The sequence below is a fragment of the Lissotriton helveticus genome, chromosome 12 (genome assembly GCF_964261635.1).
Source record: "Lissotriton helveticus chromosome 12, aLisHel1.1, whole genome shotgun sequence".
NCBI lineage: Eukaryota > Metazoa > Chordata > Amphibia > Caudata > Salamandridae > Lissotriton > Lissotriton helveticus.
This window is the reverse complement of record NC_136073.1, coordinates 848187099-848205419: the sequence shown is the minus strand read 5'-3', so window position 1 is coordinate 848205419 and position 18321 is coordinate 848187099. Positions and strand designations below refer to the sequence as shown.

The 18321-nt window shown below is 46.1% G+C and overlaps 1 protein-coding gene across 5 annotated transcripts in view; it reads right to left on the bottom strand.

Annotated features, from left to right (window-relative positions):
- Positions 1–18321, bottom strand: part of FZR1 (fizzy and cell division cycle 20 related 1) — a 94048-nt gene that overhangs the window by 37758 nt on the left and 37969 nt on the right. For 3 of the 5 annotated variants that reach the window (XM_078669953.1, XM_078669955.1, XM_078669954.1), the window contains 4 exons: positions 8181–8306; positions 2592–2655; positions 2275–2402; positions 1616–1698 (listed from right to left, as the gene is read on the bottom strand). In XM_078669953.1, the coding sequence (XP_078526079.1) occupies positions 1616–1698; positions 2275–2402; positions 2592–2655; positions 8181–8306 (401 nt within the window). Of the gene's footprint in view, positions 1–1615; positions 1699–2274; positions 2403–2591; positions 2656–8180; positions 8307–12183; positions 12236–18321 lie in introns of all 5 variants that reach the window. The other 2 variants (XM_078669952.1, XM_078669956.1) reach the window with 1 other exon arrangement.

Sequence of the window (18321 nt, the reverse complement as noted above, 5' to 3'; positions counted from 1 at the left end):
ATGTTTACAGATGTTTGGATGGACATTCATATCACTGCCCCACAACTATCCACGGACAAATGCATCACAGGAGCACTGTTTTGGTGCATAAAAGGCTCTTTCAAGCAAACAATTATCTTTTGGAACTATAACAGCAGTAGTTTTCTTCGGTATGTTAGAAATTTGTAATTTGGTTTTGCTTGCGCTGTACTTGAAAAATCTATTGCTTTTAATATAAACTTAAAAGGGACTTGCATCCTCTCTTTACTGGCTTCTCATTGGTTCCTGCGCGTGCCACTTACCTTTCTTCCATTTCTATTGGCTGTAGCATATTTTCCTGCATTCACCAATGCTTGTTCCTCGTCTGCTCCTCAGTTTCCCACCGCCTAAATACTGTTAACATCTGCTTTGGCGGAACTATATTTTCATTAAGTTTTGCCTTTTTTTTTTTTAAAGCGCACAATCACCCGTAAGGGTCTCTAGGTGCTGGGGGCAGTCGGGAAGGTTAAGCAAGCTATTGCCCAGAGTCACATGGTGCTGGGCTAATCTGCTTCCGGTGCCGGGGATCGAACCGTGATCCCCAGATTCCAGAGTCAGTCGCCCTAGCCGCGGCGCCACACCTCTTCCCTTAACTCCTGGCGCATATTTATTTAACAATTTATCACCCAGAGAGATTATGTAATTTGCATAGAATCACAAAATAGTGCGCTGCACCACTGACACTTGAACTGGGACCCCCAGCTCCAGGGTCAGCAGCTCTGGCCGCTGTGCCACGTCCTCCCCACTCCCGTGTTATCTGTCAGGGAGCTCTTTCCTTCTCCCAGCCGATGATTGATGAAAACAGCTCTTTATTCATTACATAGGCGAAACTGATGCATTATCAATGCTTGTATTTTATTTGCTAGCATCAGTCAAGGTGGGCGTCTTTGTCAGGTTGCTGGGACTGAAACGGCGTTTGCATCCCTTAACTTCTAAACCATTCTGCTGATCCCAAAAGAGAGGTGCCAGGTAGACCATTCAACTAGCCCTAAAATAACGATATAGAGCAAGACTTTGGTTATCGGGCTTTATCTTGAAGTTGCCTGTACAAGTTCTATTTCCATTCATCCCATGGATACCCAATTCAGCTAAAAGAAGCACTAAGCAATACGTGAGGTTCATTAAGTCCATTGGCAGGATCACAGCTTGTGGAATCTTTTCAGACCTGTGAAGTGACCCTTTCAGTCTTTTCAATGAGTCAAATACCCAGTAATACTTTTCTTGGGAGCCCAGCCCTTATTAGTGGGCATAAGACGCGATAAAGAGAATTAGAGGGTCGCCACGGATGTTTCTGCATCTTTGTTTGCTCCTAGTGTTACACCAGTGTTGAAATATGTAGTCTTTTTAAAAGAATGTGTCACCCAATAAGAAAAGGCCTCTATTTTAACTCTGATGGACGCCACAAAGCGACCATGAAAGGCACCAGGTGCTACATTGAGGGACCCCTACTGGTCTGAGAAAACATTTGAATAAACAAGGCATATAGCATAAAAAAATTCAGGATGGTTCTTACAACTGGTGGAGATAAAGGAGAGCTGCACATTTTAGCCTCATATAATGCACTCTTTATGCCACCACCGCCCTCGCCAGGACTGACCTTTTGTTGCTGATGGGCGACAAGGAGTATGGAGACACTTCGTTTCCGTCATCTGGGCTGGAGCGCTTTGAACTGAGGGAATACTGCAAGGAAGGAACACGCAAGGTGAGAGCGGCTCATATGGGGGCTGTCGGTCAGCAAGGAGCAACTCACGTTTTATGGAATGGCTAAAAGAAAACAGCAGCGGGCAAAACAAATACCTTTTGCGTTTACGAATGAGAAATGGCAGTACAAGCAAGCAACCAGCAAGCTATAGGCGTAAAAATCCAACTTATAAACATACACGTTGTGGGTACTGAAATGGAGCATGTGATTGGAGTGGGGATACTAACTACTGTTTGTAAATGTATTAAAACTAGGAAAACTCTGAAGGAGTTAAGCTATGCGTGAGTCTAAACACTGAGCTGGTTGCACACAGACCCCTGCAGCAGGCACAGCAACCCACTGCGATGCAAACAAACATGTGAGAACACACTAAGAGCTGCACAGAAGAGCATGTGTGGGCTCCTGTTGCATCTTCAGATCTAGCTGGGATTCACGCCTCTGAGACCAGGCCCTCCCACAGCACACCGCCCAGGCCCGGCTGTGACCTTCACAGAGGTCATCATCCCGCCCCAGCGGGCGTCAGTGAGAGGACAGCAGGGGGCGCTGCGGCTTACCGTGAAGAGGCTCCTCTTCTCGGGCGTGGAGGGCTGCAGCCGCCGGTCCTCGGTCTGCGGGTCCTGCACCTTCTCGATGCCCGCCCCCAGCAGCTCGTTCTTCAGCAGGGCAGAGTATGCCAGCCCATCTGCTCGGAAACAATAGGAGAGAGTCTGAGCATCTGCCTGGCTGCGGGCTGGAGAGGGAGGGGCAGGCTTCTTGCCCCCACTTGTCTACAGGTCACATCCATCACGCCCCACAAAGCCCCGCACAGATGGTGGGAACAAGAGTTATGCGCGGGGTGGGGGAGGGCACCAGTGGCAGAGGGCATCCATACCTTTGCCGTTGTCCGAGGTGGCATCCTTCGCTTTCCTGTTCTGACTTGGCGACTTCTCATTCTCCTACAGAGCACAACAGAACAGAGGTTTCAACAATGTGCGGCTCACACCAGCGCCCCCATCTGCACAGTACTCAGATGTACACACATTATAGAGGCCGAGATCTTTTTACTTTTTTAAGCGGGCGGCTTATAATTTGAGAAGTGAAACTGCCGAATTAAAAAAAACTCAAATATGTTCATTAGAAGAGTGAAAATGCAATCGAAAACATCATTAAAAGCCTGAAACATAAAGGGGTCTGCTCTGCTTGCAGGTTCGCTGGAAACATACATAGGCTACTTTAAAGGCATATGGTTTAAGGAAACAAAATAAATGTACATTCTGTGTGCAGTGGGCAGCAGAATGAATGCACAGCGTCTCAACACTTTTGGACCCACCCTCCCAGGGTTATTAGCACATTTTCAATTCAAATCTTTAATGCAAGATTCAGCCCAGTTTTCTTTCCTTAGATTTCTGCTTCTTGCACTTGTAATAGCATAAAACAGAACTAAATGGAAGACAATGTGCAGAGAAAAACCCACCAAATTAGAACAGCTGCCTGTGCGTGGATTAAGGTAACTTGCATACTGTGATGGCCACCAACTGGAGCGCAAGGCCCGCGTCTGCCCTGCCACGCAAGATGTACCACTTAAAGTAACGAATCACCAGAGATTGAATATTTGGGCGGTAAAGAAGGCGAGTATACAACCATAGTGACCCAGAAGAGATTGGACATAAGAGGTGTCGCAGGGGTAAGTTTAGCAGGATGAGAGCAAGAGGCAAATTCAAAAAATTATAACAAGAAACATGGGTGCTGTATTTAAAATGATTTAAAAAGACAGCTTTTAGACCCAAAATAAACATGATAACTCTAAGGCATTGCAATTTGAAGATTTCTACGATCAATGCCTTGCAAAGTGAATAATTCCTTCGCTCAACTCTGCTCATACACGCCGTGAATTTTGTTAACACTATCTCCCCCGGTGAAGCACAGTCATGATCTCCACATGCGATCGCTAAATGAACCGCCATCACTGACAGCGCATGCGGTCGGTGAGACCATCCACTGTACCAAAGTCCAAGGGACTCATGGTATGAGGAGGTGGTATGGAGAAGTACTGCGAGTAGTTTTCCACTGCCTACAAAGCACCCTCAGCTCCACGCCGCTTCATCAAGCGAGGTTTGCACACACCACAGACAACCCCAAAAATAGAAGTCAATATTCATCACCGAATGACGCTGGCAATCGCCAAGTACAAATCTAGGTTTTCACTGATGGTTTGGTGGAGAAGCCCCGTTAGTATTCTGCCATGGTTGACAGGTCAGTAGAAATGAGCTTATCTGAACAAATCCCAAATACAAGCATATCTTAACCAGGTCACTTTCAGAACTTTATGGAAAGCTACTGGATACACAAGTGGGAATCTTACCACAATGATTCAGCCTGTGCTCCTCACCCATCTATAAACCACCCCCCTTACAGTGCGAGAGGAGCTCATATTCCATTGGCTGGATACAAGCCCCATCACATTTATCCTGAAGATACTTGTAGGACACCCCCGCGCCGCACGGCCACCAGCTGCCGCGTGTGCCCCCGCCTGCCGCTCTCGCAGCCTCGCTGAGCCTTCCCGCCCTCTGGCCACGCCCCCCCGCTCGTTGTTTTGCCACATTTGTGCCATTGCTCGTTTTTTACTGTATCTCTGTGCCTTTCATTGTTACTGTATCCTGTGCTGTTTACTTTGTCCCCTGCTAGTATCCCCCCCCTGTGCTACTGTCCCCTGCACCCACCCGCCCCGCTCCCCGCTGCCGCTTCCCGCCGCGAGTGTAGACACGCCCCCTTCCTCCCCGCTCCCGCCTCCCAGCTGCCCCTCCCTCCCTGCACTTCGCCATAAATGGCGACCGTGCGCACGCGCAGCGTTGACGCGCAGCGGAAGCGCCGATTGTGCGCCGAAGGCGCGCCAAAGGTAAGCCCGTCTGCGCCCGTCCGCGCCTGGACAGCGCCCAGGGCCCGGACCCCTGGCCCCCACCGACGGAAGACGAACCGACTGTCCTACGGCGCCACCAAACTCATCGCACTCAACGCCGGCAGACTCCCGAGATGCTACAGAGCCGCCCCGGAACGCACCCACGGACCCTTCTGCTGCAACTCCTGCAAGTTCACCTGCATCCGGACCTGCACCACCCCAGCAGTGCTCGAGACCTCGACGAGCAACAGCAGCAGCCACCTGAAATGCATCCTGCTCAACACCCGCTCAGTCCACAGACACGCCGTCGAGCTCTGGAACCTGATCGACACCACAACCCCAGACGTCGCCTTCCTCACGGAAACCTGGATGAACGCCTCCTCAGCGCCCGACATCGCCATTGCCATCGCCATCCCGGACGGCTACAAGATCATCCGGAGGGACCGCGTCAACCAGACCGGAGGAGGCATCGCCATCATCCACAGAAACTCCATCCGCATCACGACCAACACCGACGACACCCTCGCACCCGCCGAGCACCTGCACTTCCAGATCCACATCAACCCCAAGACCACCCTCAGAGGCAAGCTCATCTACCGACCCCCGGGACCACGCACACAATTCAGCGAAGACATCGCCGACTTCGTCAGCCCGCATGCCCTCCCCTCCGCGGACTACATCCTCCTCGGGCACCTCAACTTCCACCTGGAGAACAACAACGACCGCAACACCACCACCCTGCTGGACAACCTCGCTAACCTCGGACTCAAGCAACTGGTGACCACCCCCACCCACTACGCCGGACACACACTCGACTCCGTCTTCTCCTCCAGCAAGGACATCGCCTTCAGCCACGCCACCGGACTCCACTGGACGGACCACAGCTGCGTCCACTTCAGCTTCAAAAGGACCACGATCCACCACCAACAGCAACAGGTTGCTCGCAGAAGCTGGAACAAGATCACAGCCGACCAGCTCGCAACTTCCCTGAGCAAGAACCCACCCACCAGCGCTACGAACCCCAGCCAAGCGGCCACCAACCTCACAAAGTGGATCAGCGACTGCGCAGACGACCTCGCCCCCCTGAGGACCCCGCCTAGCAGACCCGGTAGCAAGAAAGCCCCATGGTTCACCGACGAACTCAAGAACTCTAAGAAGAACTGCAGAACCCTTGAGAAAACCTGGTGCAGAGACCCAACACCGGACAACATGACCACCCTCAAGCTCGCCACCCGAAAACACCACCAACTGATCCACACCACCAAGAAAACTTCATTCAAGGAACGACTGGATAACAACGCACACAACAGCAAGGAACTCTTCAACATCGTTAAAGAGCTCTCCAACCCCAACACCGGAAACAACGACATCACCCCGTCGCAAGACCTCTGCAACTCCCGCGCCTCCTACTTCCACAACAAGATCGCGGACATACACAACAGCTTCAGCACTCTACCGACGCACGCTACGACCGAACCACCGCCCCCCACCACCACCCTCCGCGCCTGGACCCCGATCAGCACCGAAGACACCATCCGCACGATGAACTCCATCCACTCGGGATCTCAGACCTACCCCTGCCCTCACCACGTCTTCAACAAGGCCGACGCTGTCATCGCACCCCACCTGCGGGACATCATCAACACCTCCTTTGACACCGCCACCTTCCCGGAGAACTGGAAGCATGCCGAACTCAGCGCCCTACTAAAGAAGCCATCAGCCGACCCAGCCAACCTCAAGAACTACCGACCCATCTCTCTGCTCCCGTTCCCCGCTAAAGTCATCGAGAAGACCGTCAACAAGCAGCTGGCCGCCTTCCTCGAGACGAACGGATCCCTCGACCTCTCGCAGTCTGGCTTCCGGGCCAACCACAGCACCGAGACCGCCCTAATCGCAGCCACCGACGACATCCGAGCTCTGCTCGACAACGGAGAAACAGCGGCCCTCATCCTCCTAGACCTCTCCGCGGCCTTCGACACTGTCTGCCACCGTACCCTAGTACAGAGCCTCAGCAACGTCGGAATCCAGGAGAAGGCACTGGAGTGGACCATCTCCTTCCTCGCCGGAAGTACACAGAGAGTCCGCCTCCCCCCGTTCAGATCAGAAGCCACCGAAGTCATTTGCGGCGTTCCTCAAGGCTCCTCACTCAGCCCAACCCTCTTCAACGTCTACATGAGTCCCCTCGCAGCCATCGCACGCCAGCACAACCTCAACATCATCTCCTACGCCGACGACACCCAGCTGATCCTCTCCCTCACCAACGACCCCGCCACCGCCAGAGCCAACCTACACGAAGCGATGAAAGAGGTAGCCGAATGGATGAAGAACAGCCGCCTGAAACTGAACTCGGACATGACGGAAGTCCTCATCCTGTGACCCTCACCCTCCGCCTGGGACGACTCCTGGTGGCCCCCCGCCCTAGGCAGCGCCCCCAAACCAACAGACCACGCACGCAACCTGGGCTTCATTCTGGACTCCTCCCTCTCCATGACCAGACAAGTCAACGCCGGCTCCTCATCGTGCTTCAACATCCTACGCATGCTACGCAAGATCTTCCGGTGGATCCCCACCGAGACCAGGAAGACTGTCACCCAGGCCCTCGTCACCAGCCGACTGGACTACGGCAGCTCCCTCTACGCCTGAACCACCGCCAAACTCCAGAAGAGACTCCAGCGGATCCAGAACGCCTCAGCACGACTCATCCTGGACATCCCCCGTCGCAAACACATCTCCGGACACCTGAGAGACTTGCACTGGCTCCCGGTGAACAAGAGAATCACCTTCCGTCTCCTCACCCACGCACACAAAGCCCTTCACAACCAAGGCCCAGGATACCTCAACAGCCGCCTCAACTTCTACGTTCCCAACCGCCAGCTTCGATCGACCGGCCACGCCCTCGCCGCCGTCCCCCGCATCCGAAGAGCTACCACAGGGGGAAGGTCCTTCTCCTACCTCGCCGCCAAGACCTGGAACTCCCTCCCGACCCACCTCCGCCTGATTCAGGACCACCTCACCTTCAGGAAGCAGCTCAAGACCTGGCTGTTCGAGCAGCAGCGGACCCCCCCCTCCCCAAGCGCCTTGAGACCCTCCGGGTGAGTAGCGCACTATACAAATGCTTTGATTGATCGATTGATTGAAGAAATTAAATTATCTATAAAACAATCCCCTCTGCAGGCAGAGAGGGGTACAGCCTTGTAAAGCTGGAAACAAGTTCACTCACATGTATGCCGTGGAAGGTCATGTATCTATAAACTAATCCCCTCTCCAGGCTGAAATGAGCTCAGCTCCCATTGGCTGGACTCAAGCTTACTCACATTTAGCTCGTGGAAGTTCATCCATCCATTATTCATTCCCTCTACAGACAAAGAGGAGCTCAGCTCCAATTGACTGGATACAAGCTCACTCACATTTATCTTGTGTAGATCCATTCATCTATGAAGCAAACACTTTCCAGGTTGAAATGAGCTCAGCTCCCATTGGCTTGATACAACCTCACTCACATTTACCCCGTGGAAGTTCATTAAGCAAGCCCTCTCCAGACTAAGAGGAGTTCAGTCCTGTTAAGCTGGAAACAAGATCACTCACATTTATCCTGTGGAAGTTGATGCTCCAGTTTGCCCCAGCGCGGGAGGGAATAAAGCGATCCCCGTGCTTACTGGGAGAGGACATTGGAGAATTGGAAGGAGTCAAAGTGCGCCTCATCTCTGGAGCCTGAAAGAAAAGATGGGCCCGTTATACCGTTATCCTCAATAGTGACATCAACAGTACTAGCAATGCAGAGTATTAGAAAACACACAGTCAAGGGGACATTAGAATGAAGCGTGCGTGACAAGCGCTAGTCCATCTGTATTGAACGATGAAGACCAGAGCTCCCAAGAAGAGGCTTGCCACTGAGTGGGAGTATGTGTGGCTATACCCGTAAGCAGTAAATTCAGTAGGTCTCTAAAGTGACTCCAAATTGGGGTCTTTACAATCATATTCAACGCCTCGTCAGGGGTAGTAACTGCTATATAATTACAATATAATACAATATCTGTGAAATGACTGTGGCAAGCACAATAGACTCCATGAAACGGATCCCGTTTACATGCGTAATCTAATGTCGGGAGACCTGCTTTAAAAAAAACACCAAAAAAAAAAAAAAACAGGCTTATTACACTGCAACAAAAGCTTGAAGAAATCTGTACCCTACAACAAAAGCTAAGGCAGCCCCCATGTGGATCTCAAATCAAACAGCAGTCGTGCATACTGCTTTGCAATAAATGCACCTTTATTTGCCCGAGCATTCTTAAGCAGCATAGAGGCAGCATGGGCACCATGCAAAAATCTCAGCTCTAAACTAGAACATACGCTGAAATAAGAAGTTTAGTTTAGTGTTGGTTTTTCCCTACCCTGGCAAACGTTGGTCGAGGGTTCCTGCTGCATTGTCTAAATGAGATATGTACAACCCCAGTAAGCTTCGTCGGCAGCCTTCATTCCAAATCACGTTACAACCTGCCTAGGTTTTCATAAGCGGGCAGTGGAAAGTCAATATTTCTGGCTTTAATGTACCCACACAGGCATTCAATAAAGATGTTTACTTTGCAAGCATAAATTCGGTTTATCACATTAAAGCCAGCCATGCCTGCTTTGCAAAGCTGGAGGAAAAAGTAGCAAAAAATGAATTCTTTCTGTACTGAAAGCATTTAGGAGATAAATAACTGAATGTGACTAACAGCGTGATGTCTCATTGTACGTTTCAGACGTAAAATAGTCACTCATGTATGCCAATGGAAGGAGTTCCTGGAAGGCGGAATGACGTCAAACAGTCAAAAACACGATGTGGAGAGTAATACTGCGTTGGGTGGAGCCAAAGGCTACTCGGTATATTCTAAAGAATTGGTAACACAAGTTAACAAATAGCAACACCTAAGGAACATAGAAGCATAGAAGCACAGTGAGGGTACGAGGCAGAAGGAAAGAGGAAAATCACAGGTTTTTTGGGGTGAAATATGCAGGCTGACTGTGGATGGGCTTTACCCACATCTCAGTCGGAGAGCTCTCAGGACAGGAGCAAACAAAGCTTCAATGGTCCAAGTAAAGAAGAGAGTAGGCTCTTACAACTGAAGCAGATAGCCAATTTTATCTAGTGGCGGGGCTAAAATCGGTGCCAAAACCATTGGCAAACTGTGTTTTAAAACTAGAACTGCGATGCAATGCGTCATTCTGGCACTTGTCGTTGCAGTCTCCCGGACTTAATTTTTGACCTGTTCTAAGTTTTTTGAATGATAAATGAGTTTAAAGAGCCCTATCTGTCCTTCCAAACCTTTTGGAGGTCTCATTTACCTATTGTGGATCCTAACACGTGGAGTAAATTTAGGTCTATTTCGCTTCTGCCTGCTTAAGCCAAAATTTTAGAGAAGGTGGTTAACCGTCAACTCTCCCAGTATTTGAAATTTAACCACCAACTTCACGATACACAATCAGGCTTTCGTAAAGGTTATAGCACAGAATCCACGCTCTGGAAGTGTCCGAATGTATTAAAGACAACCTCGATCAGAATGCCATGGCTATGGTTGCGTTTCTGCATTTGTCTTCGGCATTCAACACTGTCTCGCATTCAATCCACCATAACAGGTTGTGGTCTGTTCAAATCCAGAGCCAAGCATGGCTTAAAACCTACTTGGAAGGCAGGTCTCAGGTGGCTTTCCCCACTCCATTTACATCCATTTTCAAACCTCCTGACTGTGGGGTGCCCCAGGGCTGAGTCCTGGGTCCTCACCTTTTCCATGGGTGACAGCCCTCGCCAGCTTGGCAGAAGCCTGGGGCAGACATATAATCTCTTATGCAGACGATACCCAGCTCATGCGGACCTTCCAGAAGAATCAGATGGAGGCTCTTCATGCTTACAAGCATTGGTCTGGGGCGGAATGCCTGATAAGTGCCTTAAGCTAAATTTGGGGACATTTAAAAAAATAATAATAATTGGGCTCCAGCCTCCACTCAGACTCTCACAAAAGGTGCCTATCAGAACTGGGCCCACCTCCTCTACCCTTCTAGTGTTTAAGAAACCTTGGATTCAAATTCAATTCTAATCTAATCTGTTCTTTGAGGTACAGATTAAAAGAGGTCTAGACCAGTTGCTTTTTTACTTTAAAATCTCAGGACAAATCTTCATCTAGTCCCGGAAACCAATCGGAAGACGGTGGTTCATGCCTTGGTGACATCTAAACTGGATTATGCGAACAGTCTGTACCTGCGCTTGCCTTCTTACCTGCTGCATTGCCGGCAGATCATTCAAAAAGCTGCAGCACATTTAATTCCGAAGGTGCTTTAATTCTGAAGGTGCTGCCTAGGCTATCAGTTTCCGCATCCCTTACCTAATTTCACTGGCTGCCTATCAGTATCATTTCATCTGAGAGGTCCCATGTATTTGAGAAGACAAAGTGTTTACTCAAGAGTAGAGCCCTGCATTCCAATAATATGATGCCATTACAAGTTCCAAGAGTGCGCAGGGAGAGAAGGGGTGGCAGATCTTTCATTTTCCTGACTTCTAAACTCTGGGATGCCCTTCCACCTGCATGTCGCGCCATTTCCTCTGAATCAATCTTTCGTACACAGCTAAAGAACTTCCTCTTTGCTGCTGGGCTATAAGGTTTTGATTCCCCAGTGGTTGGGTTACTCTGGTTTTCTGCTGCTAGCACCAGGACGATTCCTACGAAGCAGATGCGCGTTTTAAATTTTGGTTCTTGTTCGAGGTTCTATCACAGAACTCCATCTCAAAAATTTATTGGAGGACCATACTTCCTAGATCTATGATTAGTGTGGTATATGTAGTAAACTGGCATGGCAAACCGTCAGAACGCTCACGGTTACAAGGGTGACTTATATTACAACCAATCCTGTTTTTGTGATCCAATCCTACCTATCAAGTCGAGTTGATGCTAAAAAGCTAAAGCACACTGACATAAGCTACAAGGAGACACTTTCTGTGAACCACATGAAAGATAAAAACTTAATTGGGCAAGAAGCAGTAAACAGGGCCTTCTCGAAAAGGATCAGTCTATCGTACTACATAATAATGGCTCCTCACTGCAACACAGAAGGACCACATACGAACTTGCAAAGTCTGGCAAAAGAAGAAGTCCAAGCTGACCCGCCTGATAAGCAAGGACATCCTTTAAAGAGCAGAACTGGTTTGGCTCTACCCCGTAGCACTGATCCACTGGTGAGAGGGTGGCCTTTATGCTTGTCAGAGCGGAAGCAGACACATTTCTGTTGGACAGCAAAGAAATGGCAGGCTCATCAAGTGGGGTCTTCTTTGACACCAAGATGGTGTGTGGACATATCTATGTATTTTTTCACTCCCCTCGTTAGAACCGTGAAAAAGGAGGCACATATTGAGAGCCCCAAGACTGTTTCATACATATTAAGAGGAGAACATTTCTCATCTTTAGACTGACCATTTCCTGAAGTACTAGAGCACCTATTTGAAGCTCGTACGGAGAAGAAAGTGAGAAAGCAAGTACACGACTTTAAGGAGGAATTTTAACTTCATACTGACAAAACTGCATTCGAAATTCTAAACCAGTAATAGTCTCATATCTACCTCGAAGAAAGCAGATGGGTCATCTTCGTCATACCATGACTGGAGAACGAAACTAGGGTGAAATATGTAACAAACCGCAATCATTAATGGCAAGCATAAGGAAGGTAGAGTGAGGTTCATATTTCAAAGTGAGGTGTCGAAATACAAACTAAAACACTTAAAACTAAGTTACACAGAGAATGACTAAAGCGCCCCATTTCTGAATTTCAAAGAGCGAATATCATTTGTACAAGGAGAACTCGAACTGGAAAGATATGATCGACAAAATCACAAAATCAAACCATATAAAAAGCGAAAGAACCTGGGACCCAAAGTTATCTGAAGACCACAAACAACTTACAATTCTTTCTCTATACGTATGCTAATATAGTCAATATGTTTTTAAAAAGAGTAGTTTGGAGGCAACATAAACCTCACGAGATGCCATGTACTATCCACTTATGATTTCTTTAGGAAACGAATATTTTTCAAATATTCTAATTCTCAACACATTGGAAACTGCCTTTAATTTGTAGCCTAAATGGGGGTTACATATTTTATTCAGAATAAAAGTTTGAACCGGTTGCATCAAGTGCTATGATCAAATTGCAGTAGAGACGGCATTATTAGTGCCAGGGTGGGAATACTATTAGCACAGATTTTGGAAACTAAACATAGAACTTCAGTGCATCAGAAGTACTCAAGGCAATACATGGAATGCTGTATAGGATAGCAACTACAACAAAGGGAGCCACTCCGCTACATCAAATAAGTCAGGATTTCAAGCAATATTCACAAAAAATAGTACACCTACAGCCCTCAGGGCCCTTATAAATGCAAAAGAATGTCTCTGCTAGCGTATGGCTAGAGCGCTGGGGATTACAAACGTCTTTCTATAATTTCATATAAAAACATAAAAAATTTGAAAAAAGGAATAGTCTCAGTACCCCAAACTACTGATTCACTTTTTGATCACATTACTGTCACCTCTAATGAAAGAACATTCCCCCACGGGTTGTGAAGTCTCACCATCGTTTCTCCTGCTTTATGTATGTATTACATCAATCTAAACAGTCTGGTTGGATCTGACCTCACGTATAATAGATATTGTCCATTCGTAGGTATGCTATCTAAGACCAGAAGAAATTTCCAGCGGATGACATGACAAGAACTTTAAGTGTTGTATTAAATAAGGAAACGAAAAACAGAGGGCACCCTTCAGTGAGGTAAGGACCAACAGACCATTTGAGTGGATGTAATACAGAAAGCAGGGAAACCAAAGAGGTCTTGCCACAGGGTGCTCTCAATACAGGTTTTTTTGGGTGGTTTTGCCGATGGAGATGCTCAAGCACTAGATAAGAACCTGAATGGATGAATTAAGTTAAACTAGGCTCAGGCGTATGTATACAAGTGCAAGAAAATGAGAACACTAAACCCATGAGACAGAAGGTAACTATATAGTACAGTCCGTTACATTGAGAATGACCATCGTGGTGGCAGTATATGGTAACAAAGGAATATCTCATTGGGTTTGAGGTTCGCGAATAAGTATAGGAATATGGTCATATCAAGATTTATTAAAAGAGATTACTTATGATGTTCGGTCTTTCATCAGTACAAGAGATTCATGACATTGAAAATAGTGAGGTTGTAATGTTTGTTCTTTATAATCTGAGTCAATGTAATGCGACCCAAGTGACTTGGGATTTTGTTGCACTGAAATGAATATTTGAAAACAAAATTATAGAAAGACGCATTTGTAACAGCGAACGAGGCATAAGAGAGAAAGAACTTTGAATTTCAAGGGTCCTGCGGGTCATAAAGGGAACGCTTTTTGGTAAATGCTATATTGGATGTCAGCATTTAGATGCCTAACACTCGGGTAAAGCTTAAAGTAATTTTGAATCTTCGAGATAAAGCCTTGAAATACTGGTCACACTAAAAGAATTTTAAAACTAAAAGACAACAGGATAAAGACGACATCACTGCTTGACATTAAAGTTACCTTTCAAAGGCTACCTTGATATAATTTGGGGCGAAAAATAAAATAAATCTGCATTGATGAAATTGAGGCTACCAAGGCCCACCACACAGTGAGAGCATTTGTACATTTTACTACAGAGTTTAACAACTTTCAGTGGGGACTTGAACAACAGAAGAAGACAGAGCTAAGCAAACCTGGAAGAAATTGCTTTGGATTGGTTTGCGTAAAATTAAGCAGGTACCGGACCAAATAAATTCCACAATTGAAGCAAACTTGTATTACATTTGGAAACCTGATAAACATCTTAAGAACACTCCTACAATAAACCAATACGATTTAATCTCAATGCCGAGAAAAAATATAGGCTGGTGAGGTAACATTAGAACTGAGCCAACTATCAAGTTGTCTCAGTAAGGAAACAACAGCCTCCCCCAACTACAATGATCTGTAAATTATACATCAATGAATCCAAGCAAGGTCTTCACAGCCTAGAATTCTCCAAAGCTTGGTAAACTAAATTAGGCGATAGCAAGAATGGACAGTACATATAACGCAATGTAAAAAGGTACTACTGCTAAAACCATCAATGATGGAATCAAACTAGTTAGGTTAGGATGATAAATAAACAACGATGTTAAGATGAGCCCAGCAAATGATTTGGGTGTCTAAGCAGATTTTAGAATGCTATTGTGGGTGGGAAACTACTGACGGTCTACTGGGTTTCAACTGCTCACATTTTCATTGACAAACACTGAAAAAATAAACAGATCGGAATTACAGAAAATGTATTTCAAATATTTAATACAAGTAAAAAGGCACTACTAGGTTGAAAATATCCATCATAATGGTAGAGCTGAAGTTTTCCACAGCAGTGTGATTCTCACTTGATGACACAATCATGCCACATACCTCCACCACAATGATTAGTCAACACTCCTGCGTAAACCTCAAAGGTTTGAGGGGACCTTAGACTAATGTAAAACTACTGCGCTATTAATAACACTACTCTGGGTGGCAGCACACCTCTCAGAAAGGAAGAGCCACCCAGCTTCACAGAATACAAGGAAGAGTTACACAAATGAAACATTTAGAATTATTTCCTTGAAACTAGTTCTAAAATGTCTTGCATGCAGAGCATACACGTTGCTGCAAGCCAAACTGATAAGGCTTTTACCACAGCAGAGTCAGTACAGGTTATTACATTTGAATTAACTTCTCAGGCACAATAACTGAGAGGATGCTCAGCACAAAACGTGCTGAGAAATGTAAAACTGTCCTCAAGGGAATCCCCATGTTAGAGGATGGGCTCCCAGAGTAGCATAAATCAGACTAGAAAAAAGGAAATAGAAATCCCAGATTTAACACAGCAGAATGAAAGTTCCAAAGGTATAGTCAAAGGGATTTTTAATCCTTCATGAAATAGGCTGCAGGAATAGGTACTGTAGTTGGCATCTACATTCTAGGTCAAATCTTACACAATATCATAATAGATTACAAAAAAGTCTGTTTAGGTTAAGTTGGTTGTAGGGCAATATTTCATAAAAAACAAAACTTAAGGAGAATTTAAGTTATGGTGGTAATGTACCCTTAAGTCCTACACATATAAAAACACATTTGAAGACAGGAGCAAAATTAATAATAGTATATGATATTCCACTACATATAGCATCCACATCCTCGCCTTGGGCAACAGTCCAGAAAGGGATAATTGGCTTTCAACCCCTGCTTTCCCCAAGTCTTGATCAAGGGGCAAGAAGCATATTCTTGCCAGCTATCACATTCCCCCTTAGGAGCCCATCAATGGCCCCAGGCAACATAGAACACGAAAGGCCCTAAGCAGTAATAAGAACCAGAGGTATTTACGCAGTAATGAGTCTCAATAGCCCCAAGCGGTGAAGGGGTCACTTACAGGTACACACTAATGGATTTAACTTTTCTTTTTTATGTCAATGGTAGTTTGAGGGCAGCAGGGTTTATTTGGGAATTTCAACACCACCCTGTGTGGCAAAGGCAATGTGTACCAACTTTAAAAAAATAATTTTCAATAGGAAACAAATCTTCACCCTCATTACTCCAAGAGCGTGAGAGATTTTCTCCATAAGAAGCAAATTGGGGAATTTGAGGAGGCAGTAGTGATGCTGTGTGATTAGTCAGTACCAGACAAACTTTTCCTGTTAAAACTCAGCATCACCATTAATTATCTGTGGGGGTCCAAAAGGCAAACACTAAAAATGAAGGAATTATACTTTCAAAATCAGAAAAGCAAATCTGTGATAAAGAAAATCTGCCCACCTTCCCCGTCAAGTGTAGGCCCTGCAGATTTTAGCCTAGGAATTTGTAATAGGTCTTTATAATATAATACACCTGCTTCATTCAAGCAAGCACAATCTGTTAGAACTGTCGTATAGTTGTGCCTCATCTGAACTATTACTACTGGCTATGCTGTTTGGGTCTGATGGCAAGGCGCTTCTGATTTTTTACTCTCTTCTGTTTGGAACAGATTGACTTAGAGGTGACATTATTAGAGACAACCATTACTCAATTTATTGCCTCCACTTGACTGATGTCCTCCTTTTTGAAGGAGCCTTTTATGTGGTTCATATTCCTAGACATTCTGAAATTAAAAATCAATGTCGAATGCTCAATTCTCAGATTACTGCAATACCTACGAGCCTCCTTCCTTTGGCTTTTCAGTAAAACTACGTAGATGAGGCATACACAATTAATTCACATATAGTTATTCTAACTACATGATCTGAGCCCTAGGACAATTGCACAGTGGCTCCTTCCGACTGCTGCCTAGTAGAGTTCTAAGATCAAATTTTGACATGGGTGCCACAGCAAGAGGACCATCTACTGAATACCAGGTTTATGGGAAACCAGGCCCAGATAAATACCTTGAGATGCCAGCATATATCAAAGCCCTTGGAGCACCACAAGACCCATACTTCCCATTAAATGTTTGTGTGGGTGCTTCAGGACCACTAATAGCCAACCACAGGGGATAGATATAGAAATGTGTTTATATATATATATATATCTACGAGCCCAGCCAAAACAGAGGTCATTCTTGTTGCCTTCCGCTATCAATAAGCCTTTTGTCTTAAATGGCTCCCCAACATGAACACCGCCACCCATGAACTCACTTGCATGTCACACCTCCACAAAAAGCATGACTCAAAGTTGTATGTGCTCATCATTTGATAGTACCTCTTGTTCAGAGTCCACCAAGTAAAAACAAGCTATAAACAACACAGAATCAACTATCTCCACATAGCTAAATTAAGCCTTGCCTTCCCAAAAAAAAACGATAGAACCACTATTCAGTCCCGACACATAGGGTAGTGAAGGGCACCCAACTGGAAGCAAAGCAACTTTAAGGTTTAAAAGATGGGCAACCACATCACTTTCACGAGGATGAACTACACAGACCACCTCTAGTAGGCTTGCACCTTTAATCAAGAATCATCTCCAACTATGTGCCACACTTTCGCTTTTCTGCAAGGTGTGAACTATAGAAGTACCAATATAAACTGTACCATTAGAAATCAGAAGCAATTCATGCTGTGCTTTTTGTATCACAGTCGGATGATAGATACGTTGTTTGCTTCCAGATTAATTCACGGGCAGGCCACCTCCACTCAAATCCCTTTCAGACCTAATCAGTAAACACTGAAAATATAGCTCAGCCTTCATGTGCAACATGAGTTTGTGTTAGGGAAGATACAGGCTGTAAAGATGAACCAGATAACAGAGGGTGTTCTCATACAAGGAAATTCCTAATTGCAGCTCAAGAGAACATCCAATGAGCAGATGGGAACAGTCACACACATCTTAACTTATACTCAACATGGTGCCTACAATGTTTAAGATCATACTTTACTTTGGTTCACTGTCTTCCAACCTATGCTAATGGCGGACCTGAATGCAATCCAATAATCTGTTTTGACATCTTCCGAACAACCAGGGCAGTCTAGCCGCTCTGACCGCAGCCACTACTTGGCCTTCAGTGAAAAAACACGGGGCTTAGTGTTGACAGAGTGACAGACTGCAACCAGGCACCAGAGCCCTTGCCATAGGCTTCCAAAACCACAGGGGTGAAAAGAAATATAGTGTTGTCAAATATATTTACAGGGATGTAAAAAAAAAAAAAAGAATGATGGTCAAGGATGGAA